General features: G+C 42.3%; 1 protein-coding gene across 4 annotated transcripts in view; it reads right to left on the minus strand.

Annotated features, from left to right (window-relative positions):
* LOC110496254 (collagen alpha-1(XIV) chain) overlaps positions 1–21395 on the minus strand; it is an 87166-nt gene that overhangs the window by 37487 nt on the left and 28284 nt on the right. For all 4 annotated transcript variants that reach the window (XM_021572039.2, XM_021572040.2, XM_036952831.1 and 1 more), the window contains 13 exons: positions 20064–20225; positions 18421–18708; positions 16844–16989; positions 15853–15982; positions 12574–12713; positions 12199–12325; positions 11684–11823; positions 10649–10781; positions 9412–9480; positions 7993–8135; positions 5756–5885; positions 4621–4743; positions 3407–3556 (listed from right to left, as the gene is read on the minus strand). In XM_021572039.2, coding sequence (XP_021427714.2) covers positions 3407–3556; positions 4621–4743; positions 5756–5885; positions 7993–8135; positions 9412–9480; positions 10649–10781; positions 11684–11823; positions 12199–12325; positions 12574–12713; positions 15853–15982; positions 16844–16989; positions 18421–18708; positions 20064–20225 — 1881 coding nt within the window. The remainder of the gene's footprint in view (positions 1–3406; positions 3557–4620; positions 4744–5755; positions 5886–7992; positions 8136–9411; positions 9481–10648; positions 10782–11683; positions 11824–12198; positions 12326–12573; positions 12714–15852; positions 15983–16843; positions 16990–18420; positions 18709–20063; positions 20226–21395) is intronic.

Below are 21395 nucleotides of genomic sequence, written 5' to 3' on the forward strand. Positions count from 1 at the left end.
GGTGCACAATTGGCCCAGTGCTGTCCAGGATTGTCATTGTAAATAAGAATTTGTTCTTAACTGACTTGCCTAGTTAAATAAGGTTACATTTAAAAAAACAAAAAAATAAGGTGAGCAGACCCATCATACTGGAAGCCATTTCACAACAGGACTAAGACTGAAAAGAATGTCTATGGATCAGTATTCAGTAGATTGTTGTGCTATACTGCAACATACCGTATATTTTTTTAATAAATTCAATAAGTATTATGAGATCTGTATGTAAAACATTTACATTTGACATTTTAGTCATTTAGCAGATGCTCTTATCCAGACATACAGTAAGTGCATTCATCTTAAGATAGCTAGGTAAGACAACCACATACAGTATCACAGTCAAATATACATGATACGGATATTCCATTCCAGCTAAACAATGGCTAAATAGCATTTTGCTAAATAAAACATTCTAAAATATACAGTGCCTTGCGAAAGTATTCGGCCCCCTTGAACTTTGCGACCTTTTGCCACATTTCAGGCTTCAAACATAAAGATATAAAACTGTATTTTTTTGTGAAGAATCAACAACAAGTGGGACACAATCATGAAGTGGAACGACATTTATTAGATATTTCAAACTTTTTTAACAAATCAAAAACTGAAAAATTGGGCGTGCAAAATGATTCAGCCCCTTTACTTTCAGTGCAGCAAACTCTCTCCAGAAGTTCAGTGAGGATCTCTGAATGATCCAATGTTGACCTAAATGACTAATGATGATAAATACAATCCACCTGTGTGTAATCAAATCTCCGTATAAATGCACCTGCACTGTGATAGTCTCAGAGGTCCGTTAAGAGCGCAGAGAGCAACATGAAGAACAAGGAACACACTAGGCAGGTCCGAGATACTGTTGTGAAGAAGTTTAAAGCCGGATTTGGATACAAAAAGATTTCCCAAGCTTTAAACATCCCAAGGAACACTGTGCAAGCGATAATATTGAAATGGAAGGAGTATCAGACCACTGCAAATCTACCAAGACCTGGCCGTCCCTCTAAACTTTCAGCTCATACAAGGAGAAGACTGATCAGAGATGCAGCCAAGAGGCCCATGATCACTCTGGATGAACTGCAGAGATCTACAGCTGAGGTGGGAGACTCTGTCCATAGGACAACAATCAGTTGTATATTGCACAAATCTGGCCTTTATGGAAGAGTGGCAAGAAGAAAGCCATTTCTTAAAGATATCCATAAAAAGTATAGTTTAAAGTTTGCCACAAGCCACCTAGGAGACACACCAAACATGTGGAAGAAGGTGCTCTGGTCAGATGAAACCAAAATTGAACTTTTTGGCAACAATGCAAAACGTTATGTTTGGCGTAAAAGCAACACAGCTGAACACACCATCCCCACTGTCAAACATGGTGGTGGCAGCATCATGGTTTGGGCCTGCTTTTCTTCAGCAGGGACAGGGAAGATGGTTAAAATTGATGGGAAGATGGATGGAGCCAAATACAGGACCATTCTGGAAGAAAACCTGATGGAGTCTGCAAAAGACCTGAGACTGGGACGGAGATTTGTCTTCCAACAAGACAATGATCCAAAACATAAAGCAAAATCTACAATGGAATGGTTCAATAATAAACATATCCAGGTGTTAGAATGGCCAAGTCAAAGTCCAGACCTGAATCCAATCGAGAATCTGTGGAAAGAACTGAAAACTGCTGTTCACAAATGCTCTCCATCCAACCTCACTGAGCTCGAGGTGTTTTGCAAGGAGGAATGGGGGAAAAATTCAGTATCTCCATGTGCAAAACTGATCGAGACATACCCCAAGCGACTTACAGCTGTAATCGCAGCAAAAGGTGGCGCTACAAAGTATTAACTTAAGGGGGCTGAATAATTTTGCACGCCCAATTTTTCAGTTTTTGATTTGTTAAAAAAGTTTGAAATATCTAATAAATGTCGTTCCACTTCATGATTGTGTCCCACTTGTTGTTGATTCTTCACAAAAAAATACAGTTTTATATCTTTATGTTTGAAGCCTGAAATGTGGCAAAAGGTCGCAAAGTTCAAGGGGGCCGAATACTTTCGCAAGGCACTGTATCAATAAAACATCTGAGAAGAGTAATATTTTACCCACGCATGAAAGTATCCATAAGCAATAATTTCTGATTAAAAACACAAAAGTGAAAAATTGGTGGATATAGCGTTTTGTAAATAAACTCCATTTATTTTGGGGAGCTTGGAGTAAATGATGTCCATATTTTGTATTCAGAGTCACGGAAACGAATTTACTCACAACTGTTCGGTAAATAATCTAAATCGGCATATCTTGGAACATGCACATTTCCCAATGCATATGAATAAATTAATTAACGTTTACACAAGTAGACTGTTACATAATTCTTAACATACAATACAACAATTCATTGACTTTCACAAAGTAACTATACACATAAATGACTGTAAAACAAGGAGATCTTGAACATGACATTGAGCTATCCCCATTGTTTCTTACTGTAGTGCAGGGTTCATTAACATGCTCACTCTGTGTCAGTCAGGCATCAAACTCCACCCAAGAGACACCCCTATCCTGATTGCTATATCTCTATCTATGCCCTTCAAATCACTCTCTACCCAAGCGTGCTTTACTTAATTATCATGCACAAGGTGATATCGTAGTTATGTGCAAACGAATGCGAGTCTCTAGTTTCCACTCCCCCTTCCAATCTGATTATCTGGGAGCTGCCAGCCCTAATAAGACAATGATCTCCGTTACAGTGCTGGGTTGCTGACACTGGTACTACATTAGGCACGCCTGCCTGACCACTTGATATCATTGTGGTGGCTGCAGTCTCCGATGGAGTGAAGCTGTGCTACTCAATAATTCGCACTGATTCAATCTCAGACAGCACCAGTTGACCTACATTTGATCCAAACTATGCTTGCTGGGAAAGTTGGGGATTCAAATTAGAGAGGGAGGCAGGTAGCCTAGTGGTTAACAACGTTGGGCCAGCAACGCCAGAAAAGTTGCCAGTTTGAATCCCCGAGCCAACTAGATGAAAAATCTGTTGATGTTCCCTTGAGCAAGGCACTGAACTCCTTCCTATAAGTCGCTATGGATAAGAGCGTCTGGAAAATGTAGAGGGGCCAACCTGGAAAGAGGATGATGAATAACGGAAGTGTATTTGACAAACATTGTGCCCCAATCACCTTGACAGTGATCAATGTGACCAGAAAGTGTTTAATAAATTAATTAAGTTTGTTATGCACAAAGGGGATAAGTAAGTAATTATGCAGTCACAGTATACACAGTATCCATTCTGGAGTCCTGCTCTACTTGGAGGTGTTGTGTTGAATAATCGATTAATTAACATATATCCATTCTCGAGTCCCATTCTACCTGGGGCTGCTGATAGTCTACTCACGTGTCCTGGCCTTGCCAGTGAGGGCCTCGCTGGAGCCGGTGGTGTAGGAGGCGATGACCCTGACGCCGTACTCTGTACCGCTCATCAGGTTCAGGATCAGCATGGTGTTCACGTCCTCGCCCACAAAGGTCTCCAGAGCAGGTCCCGGAGCTGTGAAAAAGAGAGGGTTTGGTGTGTGTGTGTGTGTGTGTGTGAGAAAGAGCTCACATTCACCACCACACATACTACAGCACACTGCTTGCAGAATTCAAAGGCTACTCTCGCCTAAGGAGCATTTAAGACGTTATTGATTTTTTGCAGCTGACTGTGATTGCTAGAATTTCATGAATACCGCATTGTATTAAGTGTGAATTGGAGTTTGAGTAGTGGGTTGTCAGTCAGAAAACAGCTTTAGACATCATTGTGTGGAATGTTATAAACGTGTTTTGTGTCAAGGCGATTTTTCCCTCTAGCAGATATATAAATAGGGTGGTAGGAATTTCTCTTTTACTAAACATTTCGTGCTTAGAAGGTGATGAACTGACCAGATCACATATGAGTGGGATCACAAGCGTAGGAGGTGGCCCAGAATATCATCCTTTGTAGTTAACACAATATATTGAATGAGGGTTCATGCACTTTCACAACATGTGTTTGTGTGTGTAGTATTAGTAGTATTGGCATTAGTAGTAGTAGTGGGAGTAGTAGTAGTATTAGTAGTATTAGTATCGGTATTAATATCAGCAATAGTAATGGTTGTATTAGTATTAGTAGCAGTACTAGTAGTAATTGTAATTCATTGTAATTTGTAGTAGTAGTAGTAGTAGCAGTAGTAGCTGTAAGAGTAGTAGTTGTAGTAGTAGTAGTAGTAGTTGTAAGAGTAGTAGTAGTAGTAGTAGCTGTACCTTTAGTTGTAAGAGTAGTAGTAGTAGTGGTAGTAGTAGTAGTTGTAAGAGTAGTAGTAGTAGTAGTAGTAGTAGTAGTAGTAGTTGTAAGAGTAGTAGTTGTAGTAGTAGTAGTTGTTGTAAGAGTAGTAGTTGTAGTAGTTGTAAGAGTAGTAGTAGTTGTAAGAGTAGTAGTAGTAGTAAGAGTTGTAGTAGTAGTAGTAGTAGTATGATATATTTGTTTTATATGCAGCATTGATGTGTGTTGTAGGGTTTTTGTGGGTTAGATGGGCTATCTTTGAAATAAGCAGTACTGTGTGTGTGTGTGTGTGTGTGTGTGTGTGTGTGTACCAGAGATGGGTTTGTAGACGACCCTGTAGCCCATAGTTGGGGATGGGGGAGTGTCCCAGGTGATACGGAAGCGGTTGTACCATTCCTCCGACACTCTCAGGTTCCTAGGAGCAGACAGTGGCACTGCAGGATGAATGAAAGAGCAAGGGAAAGAGAGAATGAAATTAGAGATGGATAGAGGGGGGGAAAGTATGGAGACATGAGACAGATAGATATAGAGAAGGAATTAGAGGAAAAAAGAAAGAGAGACAGACAGACGGATAGAGAGAGATAAAGGCATAGTGCGAGTGAGCGATGGACAGAAAGAGAGAACAGAACACACTCAGAGAAAAGGTACATTTTCATCAAGTACAGTAATGAATTGTAGATGAGAAACTCTGTGTACATATGAGTCACTCAGTCTCCTGTCCTAAAAAGAGAAGCACGTTGGCAGTTCTAAACCCAATACACATCTGATGGGCTTTTAGATGACTAACTTTGAGTCACAGCCTCACAGCGTTGGACTGAATTACAACTGGATTCAGTAGTGTTAGCAGAACTTGTCCAGACCTGTTCCATACAATACAAATCACACACACAACCAATGTGACACGTCGTTTGAGGGATTAGCCTAATTTTTCATTCTTAAAGGGGACTGTCATTTTCAGAGCAGGGAAAATAAAAAGCAACTACTCATGTTTGCATTTGAGGAAGAATGTAAATGTGAAATCCATAAAAATGATTTTGCTAAGCTTCTGAAAACCTCCACAGGAGGAATTACCATCTCCTGTCAAATCAACAGTTTATTTAAGCCTACGAGGGCTCCCTGATGTAGAGGTGAAGAGCTTCCATTGGATTATTCAGTATGTGTCAATGATATACAGAGCATGGTTATCTCACCTACGGTGAGGGTTCATGAACTACTTAACTAACTCATTCCCCATGTGCAACACTGGTTGAAACGGTCATTACAACCATTCAACATGATTTGAGCAGTTGTACCTGCTGGGTCTTTAAAGTTCCATATTCTACATGACAGAAGAATACAGAAGCACAGAGGCTTCCATTGTGCCGAAGAGAACAGAACACATATCTCAGAGTCCGAGCCTGTCACTAAAATGTCACCACGGAGAGAAGGTCATGCAGACAGACTTACAGGTGCGTCCCATGCGGCTGACACCGGGGCCATCTCCGTCAGTGTAGACTGGGGTGACCGTCACCTTGTACTCCGTGTCAGACAGCAGTGGCTGCAGCAGCAGACTGTTCTGACCACCGGGGACCATTTTCTAGAACACAGATACACACACAACTGCAAATCACGATACTAGGACTAGGTTCTGGTATTGTCTGGAGTGGAGGCCGGTTAAGGGACATGCTGGGTCGATGTGACTGGTGATTAAATGTACTGGAGTTGCATCAGAGGAACAGATGAAGCTAGTAGGTAGCCTTGCACCAGACATGTCTGTGCTGTCTTTCCAACTCCCAAACTATGGTCATTGTTTGGCATGACATGTAGAGGTGAAGTCTGGGACCAGGCGAGCTAATAGGAGCTCTGTGATGGCTTTGTTTTTAGTGATAACAGAAAGATCAACTGATCTGATTTCTGTTTTCACATCTTTTGTATGTTAAGGGAATCTTCATGTCCTTACGTCATGTGCAATAACGTGTGATAGTGAGTGAATGAACATGCTGTATTGGAGAAAACCATTCAGCAAATGACTGATTGAATTGAATGATTAAGGCCATGAAACAAAATTGAGCAGACACGAGATTAAGTTAATACTGTATCTAGGAGAAACTCTAGTCTAGGACTTTTAGGCAATCAGTGAATAACAAGAAAGAATACCTCCCCCAAATAGTTAAGAACATGTCAGGTCTACACTTGAGCAGAAAACTAGAATTAGAATCATACTGGCTCTGGTTGCGTATTAATCTTTGTATGTACATAATAAACATGAATTAAACAATTATTAATTCATATCCACATCTAATAGCTGACAGGAATATAGATTTAAACAGCAATTCATTGCAAAGTCATATAGGGGGTACTAACAGGCATAGAAATGTACATGAAGTTAGAAATCACAAATAATGCTACGCTTGCCTTGCTACAAAAGAAAACAAGTATGTTTTTTGGGGTACTTTGCCCCCAATTTATGTACAATTTTAATTATAAATAGACATTGAATTTGAAATGAAGGTATAGACTACCTAGACACTGATATCAGTAAATTTAATTGGAAAAATAGTTTAAAAAATATACTTTTAAACTTTCAGGAGTTAGGCTATAGAAGTTAATTGAGTAATGTATTGCACAGTGCATAACTCGACATGTGAACACTGTGAATTCGTAATGCAGGCTGTCTAATTTCAGAATCACCTAGAATGTTTGTCATTTCTGGACTAAAGCCACTCCTCCTCTTCCCTCTCTCTCTCTCTCTCTCTCCCAGGCATCTTCTTTTTCTCTGTCTCTCTCTCATCCACTCTCCATTCCTCCTCTCATTCCTGTTTGCATTCCGAGCGTGTGCGGTCTAGCCTTGCCTCCGTCCCAAAAAGTTTCACAGCCATGACAAGCGGCGAGCGGCGAGCTTGACAAATCAATTTCAGGCAAACGTGATGAAAATAGCAGTTAGCTTTTTCGAAGGGGGGGACCGCAGGACGGAGTGCGACCCGAATGGCCGAGTCCCAATGCCACCGCAGTTGCCAAATTAGATTATTTTTATTATGCGGGCGCTCCCTCATAAACTATTTATAATTTGGGCGGTTCAATCTAGTTTGGAATGAAGTATCTGTGAAGAATGCAAACTATCAATCGCATTGCCTTTGCTACAGAGTAGAGCTGTGGGTTCCACTCTACTGCTTCTACTGCTGGGCTGGCCTTTAGTGAACTGTGATTGGATAGGAGTTGTTCAGGCTATGTGGTGCTGGAAGTTGCCGGTGATTTGAGAAACCAAATGCAAGGCTTCAGCGACTTTTCCGAGTTTTCCTGTACTATAGCATTGGACCAGGAATGAATTGTTGTTTTGTCATTGAAATCCTATTTGAAGACACGATTTCATTGTATTGTTTTCTATTATTATCTTTCAATGAGGCTGTAACATTGGCTTGGGACACCGCATCACAAAATCAGCAAGGTTCATCCAACAGATAAGTAATACTTATCGACTACATTCTCACCGGACTACAATATTCTGATATCAATAGATAAGGAATCTGATTAAACACTATATCACTAGGCATCTGGCATAAAGACTACCATACAACCCCAATCTCTAGGAAGTGTTTATGGAAGTGTTTGTGTTTGTGTGTGTGTGTGTGTGTGTGTGTGTGTGTGTGGTGGGGTGGGGTGGGGGGGGGTACTAACAGACAACGTCTCCTCTGTCTGCATCTTACCGTCTCCTCGGCACGATCGCCCCTGGCGGTGACATAGGCGACGCGGTACTGACGCACATTGCGGTCCTGCAGCTCCCAGGACACCTCCATGCTGTAGGTGGTGTGATCACTAAGCAGGAGGTTCCTCGCACCCAGATGCACAACTGGGAGAGGGAGGGGGGGAGAAGGGTAGAGGGAAGGCGGCATGGAGGAAAGGAGGGAGAGGGTACAGGAGGTTGGAGGAAGGTAGAAAAAGAGGGTAGTGAGGGTGGAGGGAGGGAGAAAAAGGGAAGCGAGGATGAGTTGAGAAAGGGAGGTGGAAAATGGAGATAGGATAGAGACACCAGGTGGTTTTACTATGCAGACTGTGTGGTTGCATGCATACATTTGAATAAACACAATATTAATAGACTAATGATGCAACAGTGCAGAAAGAGAGGGCACACAAACACAGGGATCCTGATGAGATCATAGCTACATACAGGATGAAGAGTTTCAATCCAAAACTACATATCCATTTTCACAAATGTTGGTAAAGTTGCTTTTATTGTTTAAATAAAATATTAAAGAGATTGGTGTATTTTTTCCCTATCTAATCATGGCATGGGGTTGTTCAATGACAGATGTGTTTCAAATCTATTAATTCATGGTTTAATTTCAGAGACAAATATTTTTTTTTTAAACGCTATATTTCCGCCTCAATCTCAGAGAAATAATTAGCACTGCTAGGTTTTACACAGTCAAATAACTACATTTGTCATAAAAAAAACTGTACAAATGATACATTCGTGACACCAACATATATATATATATTTTTTTAAATAAAATATATATATATATATATATATATATATATATATATATATATATTTTTTTTTTAAATAAAATATATTCAGTAATATGAGATCTGTATGTAAAACATTTACATTTGACATTTTAGTCAGTTATCAGATGCTCTTATCCAGTGTGACTTACAGTAAGTGCATTTGTCTTAAGATAGCTAGGTGAGACAACCACATATCACAGTCAAATATACAGGATCCATACGTTCCATACCAGCCTATCAATGGATGTACAGCGTCTTGCAAAACAACACATTTTCTCAAATCTATTAATAAAAAAATCGGAGAAAATGTATATTTCACCGACACATGAAGGAACCCATAAGGAATCATTTCTAATGAAAAAACACAAATGAAGATTTTTTGGGGGGGATATAGCGTTTTGGAAGTAAACTCTTTCCATTGATGAAGGATGAGGTGAATTGCAATTTCAAACCAAGTGAAAAGCACTATATAAATGCAATCCATTATCACTATGATACATTACTATCACTATTATAAACAACAGGACAAGTTGAGGAAATTACTATTAAAAGCTCACAAAATTAACTTTAGAAAAATCGATACAGTACATGACCGAGAAAAATATCTAGTTTACCTGCTGTGGTGGTAGCTCGTGTGGTAGTTGTGGTTGTAGTAGCTTTTGTGGTAGTAGTTGTTCTTGCCACTGAAAAACAGATACATTGGTCGGGTCAATCAATAAATCAATCAATTAATGAATACATTTTGATTTGTATAGTGAGCATTTCAGAAGAAGAATTAGAGGAGATATACACTATATATACAAAAGTATGTGAACACCCCCTTCAAATGAGTGGATTTGGCTTTTTCATCCACATCTGTTGCTGACAGGTGTATAAAATTACACAGCCGTACAATCTCCATAGACAAACATTGGCAGTAGAATAGCCTTACTAAAGAGCTCAGTGATTTTCAACGTGGCACCGTCATAGGATGCTACCTTTCCAACAAGTCAGTTCTTCAAATTGTTGCCCTGCTAGAGCTGCCCCAGTCAACTGTAAGTGCTGTTATTGTGAAGTGGAAACATCTAGAAGCAACAACTGTGAAGTGGTAGGCCACACAAGCTCACAGAAGTGCATTGCAAAAATTGTCTGTCCTCGGTTGCATCACTCACTACCGAGGTCCAAACTGGCTCTGGAAGCAACGTCAGCACAAGAAGTCTTCATTGGGAGCTTCGTGAAATGGGTTTCAATGATCTTCTTGACGATTCTGTACCTACAACTTTGTGGCAATAGTTTGGGGAAGGCCCTTTCCTGTTTCAGCATGACAATGCTCCCCGAACTTGACTGGCCTGCACAGAGCCCTGACCTCAACCCCATCGAACACCTTTGGGATGAATTGGAACACCGAGTGCAAGCCAGGCCTAATCGCCTAACATCAGTGCCCGACCTCACTAATGCTCTTGTGGCTGAATGGAAGCAAATCCCCGCAGCAATGTTCCAACATCTAGTGGAAAGCCTTCCCAGAAGAGTGGAGACTGTTATAGCAGCAAAGGGGGGACCTACTCCATATTAATGCCCATGATGTTGGAATGAGATGTTCGACAAGCAGGTGTCCACATACTTTTGGTCATGTAGTGTAGTTTTGACTTTAATGTCAATGTTTCAGCACAAAGGTGTTTCTCAAGACTAATCTCAATGAACAATGCCTTGTAGCAAACATACAACACATGGGTAAAAAAGTTGTGTTGTGGACATGCACGATTTTAACAAAGAGCAAGCAGTAGCACAGTGGCAACACTAAATCAATGCAATAATCAATGCAATCCCCAATGTTCAATTAACCCTGATTGGAGTGGAGTTTCCCTTAATTACCTGTTGACTCTGTGAGGGTCACGGCGTCGCTTTCCTCCTCGTTTCTAAAGACAGCAATCAGAGAGACTTCGTACTCAGTGATGGGCCTCAGTCCAGTCAGCAGGTGGCTGTTCCTGTTACCATTCACTAGCATCTTCACCATGGAAAGAGAGGGAGGGAGGTAGAGATGGAGAGAGGGGGAGGGATGGAGGGAAGGGGGGATGTAGTGAGAAGTTGAGTCAAAAATGTCAGATATTTCGCTGCAACCGAATGGACTGGAATTCTACAGTCATCAAAAGGGCTTCAAAATAGCACTGTAGCCCATTCCTGCGGTCAATGACCAAAAGCGCCATCTGTGGCCACATGGGTGGAATGTTATTAATCGTTTTCTTAATTTCAAAGTTAATAAAGAAGATTTTTTTATACTCTATATCTGACATGGTGCAGGTGTCTTCTTTTTTTAAGCCCGTAACCATGTGTGTGAGGTGTTTAAACACTCAGGGGTGTGATAGAAAGTATGCCGAGCAGTGTGGGAGAAATCACGTAGCAGAAAATCCGCTAGCAGACGCAATTCATTAGCCGTCAGAGATTCTTTAGCTGATGTGAGACACTAACTGCACTGACAGACTGTCACGTCCTGACCTTAGTTCCTTTTTATGTCTCTATTTAGGTTTGGTCAGGGCGTGAGTTGGGGTGGGCATTCTATGTTTTGTTGCATGTTTTGTATTTCTGTGTTTGGCCTGGTATGGTCCCCAATCAGAGGCAGCTGTCTATCGTTGTCTCTGATTGAGAACCATACTTAGGTAGCCTGTTCCCACCTGTGTTTGTGGGTAGTTGTTTTCTGTTTAGTGTGTTTTTCACCTGACGGAGCTGTTTCGGTTGTTCTCTTTTGTTACTTTGTATTTAGTGTTCAGTTCTATTTAATAAATATGAACACGTACCACGCTGCATCTTGGTCCTCACCTTCTTCCACCAACGGCCGTTACACAGATACACAGACACACAGACAGAGAACTATCCATCCATTCAACTAACCAACAGCAATCAGACACAGACCTCTTTAGTGTCTCCTCCTCTGGTTGGGGTCCAGGTGAGTCTGTAGAGGACCACGTCTTGGGCTGAGTGTTCCCAGGAGACCCTGAAGCTCTCTGTGGAGACTTCACTGGTCTTTAGGTTCAGAGGCTCTGGGACTGTATCTGGATTACACACAAAGGGTAAAGATGCCTCAAAATAGTGGAAGGAGAGCTCCACTTCACTTTGCATATGAGTGGTCATATTCACAGTCTGAACTCACTTTTAGATACACTTTATCACATGTAAGAAACTGTTCACTTACATCAGTGTTTCATTTTCAAATACAGCTAGATCATTTGTTAGCACTTTCCATAGAAATAGAATGCCCACCCATCACGGAACGTTGAATTGAATGGGAATGTCCGTTCTATTAATTATATTTCTATGGCACTTTCTACAAGCCACAGCATTTAAAGCCTTTTTTTGTATTATAAAGGCTGTTGTTGAAAGCCAAGAGCTGCCAATAGCATTGCTTATATGGGTAGAGACAGTCTTACTAGTGGTGAAGCTGTCAGTAAGGGGCTCTGCCTGGCCCTCGTCATAGATAGCAAAGATGGCCACCGTGTACTCTGTCAATGATGTCAGGTTCCTTAGCAACAGGGTGGTGATGCGGCCCACATCCATCTATAGCCACGGAAGAGAGAGGTCAGGGTTAACGGTCAGTGTGAGTCCCTCTATGTGACAATAAAACAGTATATATATTTTATTTAACTCATCTTATAAATTTGGTATCCATTCCAGTGATGCCTACTTTTCTATAAATCAGTCTTCGAAAAGTTATTTCTTTAGCGGGAAAGTCCGCAACATTAACATGATCTATTCATGGGTTTAAAGTCCAGCTGATTTATTGGCCAAGTGCCGTGAGCTCTCACCTCATTGGTCTGCACTCCGTTTGTCTTGACGTACATGATGCGATAGCCGTTGGCCTTCTTGGACGTCGCCTCCCAGGTGAGCCTGGCCGAGCTGTGGTCGACGTCGGAGAAGCGCAGGTTCCGCGCCGGGGTCAGGGGTACTGGGAGATGAGGGGGGGGTAGAGAACAGGAACACGGGTCAACCCTAATATAGTTGTAATTAAACACAATAACCTGAGTCACCCTCCCACAGGTGCATGACACGAGTGACTCTTTTTGATTGAGAGTTGGGGCAGGAGAATGGCCTTTTGCGGACAAAGTACATTCTCTGGCAGAGTTAGAATTTAACAAGGACCTTTAGGTAGGGCTAGAAGTCCTGCTTAAAATTACTCCTGTTCTTTCTTGCTGCGGATTATTCTCTTCAATTTAAATGAGGGTCAGCGTTTAGCTTTAGACGCAGGGAGCATGAAAAGGATGCAGTGAAGGTGGACTGGGTTCATGAGGGAATTGTAAATAAAAAAAAGTTGGAGAGGAGGGTATTAAAGTTTGGCAAGGATCTATTCCTACTATACTCCAATGCTGTCATTTATTAAATGTGACAGATCACTCCAAAACATCTGTTTGTCAAATGTTTACAGATGTCCTAAGTGGTCTAATGTTGAGATGAGTTGAAAACACACAATCTGTTATTTAGATCATGTTACATACCTCCATTCCAAATGAACTGGACATACTAGCAGCATTTGTAGACAGTGTTTATCTTTCCCATTCTTTTGGGGTGGAGATAAATAGGCTGGATCTACACCACATCCAAAAAAGTTTAATTCAGGAGTGAACTGTTTCTTTTTAAGGCACTGTCCTGTTCCCTTAAAACAGGACAACTACTTTCTGAACTGTTTTCAAGCCTCTGTATATCTACAAAACATGTCGTGACACCGCCCTTAGAAGCGCTCAAAGAAGGACAATAACACATTAACTAGCAAGGTGGTGACTGACAGTTGGTCAACGTCAACACTAAATTGATGCAACCGTAATAGCTCTGAAACACAAAATTAGCACAAACGCCGTTTTGTCAGCCTGTTTGTTAGGTCTTGCTCTAAAGCTTGCCAGGGCTTGACATCAAGATGCAGGCAGAAGTATGCAAATTCACTAGGCCTGATGGCTAACAAAACATCTAAATACCTACAGTAAGTATCTCATGCTACAGTAAGTATCCCAGTAAATATGCATCCCATTTTCTGATAGAGATTTACAATTATTGTGACAGCTTTATCTACAAGCACCGCAACTGTTTTACCAGTAAAAAGTATGGACACACTTTCTCATTCCAGGGTTTTTAAGTATTTAATACATACATTGTAGAATAGTGAAGACATCAAATCTATGAAATAACACACATGGAATTGTGTAGTAACCAAAAAAGTGTTATATTTGAGATTCTTCAAAGTAGCCACCCTTTGCCTTGATGACAGCTTTGCACACTCTTGGCATTCTCTCAACCAGCTTCATCTGTTATGCTTTTCCAACAGTCTTGAAGTAGTTGCCACATACGGCGTGCACCTTTTGGCTGCTTTTCCTTCACTCTGCGGTCCAACTCATCCCAAACCATCTCAATTGGGTTGAGGTTGGGTGATTGTGGAGGCCAGGTCATCTCATGCAGCACTCCATCACTCTCCTTCTTGGTCAAATAGCCCGTACACAGCCTGGTGGTGTGTTGGGTCATTGTCCTGTTGAAAAACAAATGACAGTCCCACTAAAAGCAAACCAGATGGGATGGCGTATGGCTGCAGAAAGCTGTGGTAGACATGTTGGTTAAGTGTGCCTTGAATTCTAAATAAGTCACCAACAGTGTCACCAGCAAAGCACCCCCACACCATCACACGTCCTCCTCCATGCTTCACGGTGGGAACTACACAAGCAGAGATCATCCGTTCACCAACTCTCAAATTTGGACTCATCAGACCAAAGGACAGATTTCCACCAGTCTAATGTCCATTGCTCGTGTTTCTTGGCCCAAGCAAGTCTCTTCTTCTTATTGGTGTCCTTTAGTAATGGTTTCTTTGCAGAAATTCAACCTGAAGGCCTGATTCACACAGTCTACTCTGAACAAACGATGTTGAGATATGTCTGTTACTTGAACCCTGTGAAGCATTTATTTGGACTGCAATTTCTTATCCACTGCAGCAGAGGTAAGTCTGTGTCTTCCTTTCCTGTGGTGGTCCTCATGAGAGCCAGTTTAATCATAGTGCTTGATGGTTTTTTGCGACTGCAGTTGAAGAAACTTTCAAAGTTCTTGAAATGTTCCGGATTGACTGACCTTCATGTCTTAAAGTAATGTATTTTCTCTTTGCTTATTTGAGCTGTTCTTCCCATAATATGGACCAAATAGGGCTATCTTCTGTATACCACCCCTACCTTGTCAAAACACAACTGATTGGCTTAAACGCATTAAGAAGGAAAGAAAGTTCACATATTCATTTTTAATACATTCCAGGTGACCACCTCATGAAGCTTGTTGAAAGAATCCCAAGAGTGTGCAAAGCTGTCATCAAGCCAAAGGGTGGCTATTTGAAGAATCTCAAATATAAAATATATTTTGATTTGTTTAACACTTTTTTGGTTCCTATGTGATTCCATATGTGTTATTTCATAGTTGTGATGTCTTCACTACTATTCTACAATGTAGAAAATAGTACAAATAAAGAAAACCCCTGAATTGAGTGTATCCAAACGTTCATATTTTTTGGGTGTGTTTTTTTAATTAAAATGTTACCCCTTTTTCCCCCCAATTTCGTGGTATCCAATTGTTTAGTCTCGTCGCTCCCGTACGGGCTCGGGAGAGACAAAGGTTGAAAGTCATGTGTCCTCCGATACACAACCCAACCAAGCCGCACTGCTTCTTAACACAGCGCCATCCAACCCAGCCGCGTGTCGTAGGAAACACTGTGCAACCTTGGTTAGCGCGCACTGCGCCCGGCCCGGCACAGGAGTCGCTGGTGCGCGATGAGACAAGGATTTCCCTACCGGCCAAACACTCTCTAACCCGGACAATGCTATGCCAATTGTGCGTCGCCCCACGGACCTCCCGGTCGCGGCCAGTTACGACAGAGCCTGGGCGCGAACCCAGAGTCTCTGGTGGCGCAACTGGTGCTGCAGTACAGCGCTCTTAACCACTGCGCCACCCGGGAGGCCAAGTGTCCAAACTTTTGACTGGTACTGTATATGTGTCTGTTTATTCATAATGTATGTGAATCTGTGTGTACACGTGCATGCGTACGAGTGTAGGAGGTGGTTACTCACGCGTGGTCTCCTGACTGGTCATAGGGTCACTGGCCTCCTCTCCGTACATGGCGTACACGGTCACTGTGTACTCTGTGTCTGGAGTCAGGTTCTCCAGTTCCACTTCGTTCACAGTCTCAGCCACTTTCACCTGCACAAACAGTCATCAGAGACCTTAGACAAGGTGACAGACAGGTACGCAGAGAGGTTGGCAAGGAGCAAGATATATACAGGGGGTTGATAGAGACAGAATATCAACCATCAAACAGACAAGGGCAAGGCAGTCACACCGCCAGATAAAGTGGCAGCCAGCCAGCCAGACGTGATACACGAGGGTGTGAAAAAAAAGTGCCTTTTCCTGCATTTTACAGAATGAACCATATTGCCCCAAGATTGCATTTGTTTTAGGCTATTCTATATAGAGGCTGCAGATTGTTACTAAACAACCCAGATATGCACTTAAAACCTGTCTGGATCAATTGACAACAGTCGATGTAACATTTAGCACAAAAACTTCAAGCATCACTTTGAGAAAAAGAGAAAAGAGCCCTGGAAGCCATGTTGTGCCCCAACAGGCTGAGCAAGTGAAACTGTGAACCTGAACTGATTACTGTGCCTGGAGGGAGTGTTCTTTTTTAATGAGCACTAACAGGATGGGTGGAATTTGAGCGGTAGAGGACTTTGCCCTCATTTTCTCTCTCCCTCTCCCCCTTTCATTGTACTAGTTACAATGTATTCTAAACATTTCCTTGCTTTGAGTCTAAATTCCCTCCCTTGCTACTTCTTTATTTTCCTCTGTATTTAAATTTAGCCACTCCGTTTCTTAAATCCTCTTGTCTCTCTTTCTCTCTCCATCTGTGCTTTGGATTATACTTCTTCTTTCCTTTTCTTTCTGACAGTCTTTTCCCCTTCTCTATTTTCCCCTTCTTTATTTGACCATCTCATTCCTCTTCTCGCTCATTCCTCTCATCCTCCTTTCTCTATCCTCCCTTTGCTCTCTTTTTTCTCTCACCTCCTTCTCATCGGCGGCGTCTCCCTCGGTCAGTGGAGCATAGAGGATCATGTAGCCAGAAGCCCCCTCTGCGACCCTCCAGCGGGCTCTCATGCTATTGTGGGTGATGTCAAACAGCTCCAGGTTGTTCACCATGGGTAGGGCCACTGTAACACACAAGGGTTATACAGGGGTCACGCCATAGAATTACTACAACAGCCATCAACATTCAAGTCAACATTCAGGATTACAATTCTATATTAGTCATATTGAGTGTACCAATGAGGGTGCAGTCAAATTGGTCAGAGGGGCTTTGCCCGTTCTAGTCATTTTATTTATTTGGGTCACACACAGCTCACACAGGGTTGAGACAAGGTCCTGACTTAGACCAGTAGACCAGGTTTAGCAAAACCCTCCTTATGGAGAGCTAAAATCAAATCAAATGTTATTTGTCACATGCTTTGTAAACAACAGGTGCAGACTAAGAGTGAAATGATTACCTACTGCATTGCAGGTATTTGCTCCAGCTTTGCTCTGTCTAAGACAGCTGATTGTACTCTAATTAAGGTCCTGATGTGCGGCTGATCAGGGGTTAGCAGTAGGAAGTGGGTTAGGACACAGTTACACTAGCAGTACATTTCACTAGCAGTCCATTATTCATATCCCAGCAGCAGCAGGGCCAGGTGCTCGGAGTGCCAGTAGGGAGTGATTGCTCACAGGTGGGAGAGATTACCTAGCTGAGAAGCTGATTGGAAGTAGCCTCCTGACCCGGCAGGGTTTTCACATTTGTGTCTGAATCCTTTTTCCTTAGGTTGGCATGCCTTTTTGTTTTTTCTTTTGTAGACTATTATCTTTGTCCCCATTTGAACCTAATAACTTGCTTGTGCTGGCCGACTACGGAGTCCCAACTGAGCTCTCCCTGGACCTTGGTGAGTAGGCTATACTGTCTCCACTAGGGACAAAGACATACAACACCCTGCTCGCTTACCTCAAGGTTACAGACTCCTTAGCATGTCCTAGCTTCCCTTGATTGAGTTTATATACACTCTTAGAAAAAAAGGTGCTATCTAGAACCTAAAATGGTTCATCAGCAGTCCCCATAGGAGAACCCTTTGAAAAATATTTTTTGGGTTCCAGGTATAACCCTTTTGGGTTCCACGAAGAACCCTTTTCAGTTTCGTAACATACTAAGAGGAAAAGCAAAGGTAAAATTGTAAACAATTTGGCATAATTCACAATTCACACAGCAAAGCAATCTCCATTCCTGTTAACCTGTTTGACCAAGAGTGGCCATAGCCCCTCCCTTAACCTGTCTATAGAAATACATAAATGGTGGGCCTAAACGCAATACGGGCTACTTAAGCGCCAAAAAGTGAGAGCCTTTACAGATTTACTGGATGTCGTAAATTGTCTTACTTCCTCCTCCATCTGTATGTCAGTCTTGACAGCGGTAGGTTACTCACCATCCCCATTAACTTTGAGACAAGGTCAATTGTGTACTTAGTATTCACAGATATCCATGGGGGGATTTCATTGCCATTCATCAACTTCTAGCCACCACTAAATTAGATGAGATTCAGTTTTGTAACTAGACTTACATGTGGTAGTGCTGCCTCGGAGGGCCTCGCTAGCTGAGCTGGCGTAGATGGCGAACACGGCCACCTGGTACTCAGTCAGGGAGAGGAGGTAGTTGAGCACCACCGTGTCCACTGTGCCCTGCACCACCTTCTCCTCGGGCTGGCCGCCGCTGGCAGGGTAGAACACCACCCGGTACTTCTCCACCGTGCCAGGGGCGTGGGTCCACGACACCCGGAAACTCCTGGCCGTCACTTCCGAGGTCACCAGGTCTCTGGGAGCGGCCATGGTGACTTCTGGGCCTGTGTCGCCTGAGAGATTGTAGAGTGGGAGAAGAATGAGAGAAAGGAAGGGAGGATGTAGAATGGCAGAGGAAATAGAAAGGGTTAAAAGATTTAGTGTGGCAGAGGACATAGAAAGGGTTAAAAGATGTAGGGTGGCAGAGGAAATAGAAAGGGTTAGAAGATGTAGGGTGGCAGAGGTAATAGAAAGGGTTAGAAGATGTAGGGCGGCAGAGGAAATAGAAAGGGTTAAAAGATTTAGGGTGGCAGAGGTAATAGAAAGGGTTAGAAGATGTAGGGCGGCAGAGGAAATAGAAAGGGTTAGAAGATGTAGGGTGGCAGAGGAAATAGAAAGGTTTAGAAGATGTAGTGTGGCAGAGGAAATAGAAAGGATTTGAAGATGTAGGATGGCAGTGGAAATAGAAAGGGTTAGAATATGTAGGGTGGCAGAGGAAATAGAAATGGTTAAAAGATGTAGGGTGGCAGAGGAAATAGAAAGGGTTAGAAGATGTAGGATGGCAGTGGAAATAGAAAGGGTTAGAATATGTAGGGTGACAGAGGAAATAGAAAGGGTTAGAAGATGTAGGGTGGCAGAGGAAATAGAAATGGTTAAAAGATGTAGGGTGGCAGAGGAAATAGAAAGGGTTAGAAGATGTAGGAGGGCAGTGGAAATAGAAAGGGTTAGAATATGTAGGGTGACAGAGGAAATAGAAAGGATTTGAAGATGTAGGATGGCAGTGGAAATAGAAAGGGTTAGAAGATGTAGGGTGGCAGAGGAAATAGAAAGGGTTAGAAGATGTAGGATGGCAGAGGAAATAGAAAGGGTTAGAAGATGTAGGATGGCAGAGGAAATAGAAAGGGTTAGAAGATGTAGGATGGCAGAGGAAATATAAAGTGTTAAAAGATGTAGGGTGGCAGAGTAAATAGAAAGGGTTAGAAGATGTAGGGTGGCAGAGGACATAGAAAGGGTTAGAAGATGTAGGGCGGCAGAGGAAATAGAAAGGGTTAAAAGATGTAGGGCGGCGGAGGAAATAGAAAGGATGGGAGGATGAGGGGATGGATGTGTTTGCTTTCCGGTGGATCTGTCCAAAATCACTGAAGTGTCACTATTTAAACAATGTCTGCTTGTACAAAGGTATACAATGTGACTAAATGTCTATATAATCCCAGGTATTGGAAGCTATTTGGTTTTTACAAATAACCATTCAAATACTGAAATAAAAGTACTGTACTTGTTTTGGGCTGTGTAGTTGAAAATACAAAAATACACAGAAAACAATTTTAAATACCAGATACTCAAATACACATGTATTTGAACCTAGGTCTGGATGTGACATTCTCAATTCTCTTTTCTGAATCTACTACTCTACTTGAATCTGGCTCACCTTTGATGGCCTTGTCAAGCTGTTCGACCCGGTCGCAGACGGTCCTGGTCAGACCCTCCACGATGGAGCTCATGACGCTGAAGTCAGCCACGTTGTAGACGTGCGTCTCCTCTGGAGGAGAGCCAATGGCCTTCAGCTCTTTCTCATCGGCGTTCTTCACACCTTTATAGAGGGTGAGAGAGAGAGGGAGAGAAAGAGAGATGTTTCCCATGCCAATAAAGCCCTTTGAATTGAGAGAGATACAGTGCCTTGAGAAAGTATTCGGCCCCCTTGAACTTTGAGACCTTTTGCCACATTTCAGGCTTCAAACATAAAGATATAAAACTGTATTTTTTTGTGAAGAATCAACAACAAGTGGGACACAATCATGAAGTGGAACGACCTTTATTGGATATTTCAAACTTTTTTAACAAATCAAAAACTGAAAAATTGGGCGTGCAAAATTTTTCAGCCCCTTTACTTTCAGTGCAGCAAACTCTCTCCAGAAGTTCAGTGAGGATCTCTGAATGATCCAATGTTGACCTAAATGACTAATGATGATAAATACAATCCACCTGTGTGTAATCAAGTCTCCGTATAAATGCACCTGCACTGTGATAGTCTCAGAGGTCCGTTAAAAGCGCAGAGAGCAACATGAAGAACAAGGAACACACTAGGCAGGTCCGAGATACTGTTGTGAAGAAGTTTAAAGCCGGATTTGGATACAAAAAGATTTCCCAAGCTTTAAACATCCCAAGGAGCACTGTGCAAGCGATAATATTGAAATGGAAGGAGTATCAGACCACTGCAAATCTACCAAGACCTGGCCGTCCCTCTAAACTTTCAGCTCATACAAGGAGAAGACTGATCAGAGATGCAGCCAAGAGGCCCATGATCACTCTGGATGAACTGCAGAGATCTACAGCTGAGGTGGGAGACTCTGTCCATAGGACAACAATCAGTCGTATATTGCACAAATCTGGCCTTTATGGAAGAGTGGCAAGAAGAAAGCCATTTCTTAAAGATATCCATAAAAAGTGTCGTTTAAAGTTTGCCACAAGCCACCTGGGAGACACACCAAACATGTGGAAGAAGGTGCTCTGGTCAGATGAAACCAAAATTCAACTTTTTGGCGACAATGCAAAACGTTATGTTTGGCGTAAAAGCAACACAGCTGAACACACCATCCCCACTGTCAAACATGGTGGTGGCAGCATCATGGTTTGGGCCTGCTATTCTTCAGCAGGGACAGGGAAGATGGTTAAAATTGATGGGAAGATGGATGGAGCCAAATACAGGACCATTCTGCAAGAACCTGATGGAGTCTGCAAAAGACCTGAGACTGGGACGGAG

Source organism: Oncorhynchus mykiss, chromosome 18, assembly GCF_013265735.2.
Source record: "Oncorhynchus mykiss isolate Arlee chromosome 18, USDA_OmykA_1.1, whole genome shotgun sequence".
NCBI lineage: Eukaryota > Metazoa > Chordata > Actinopteri > Salmoniformes > Salmonidae > Oncorhynchus > Oncorhynchus mykiss.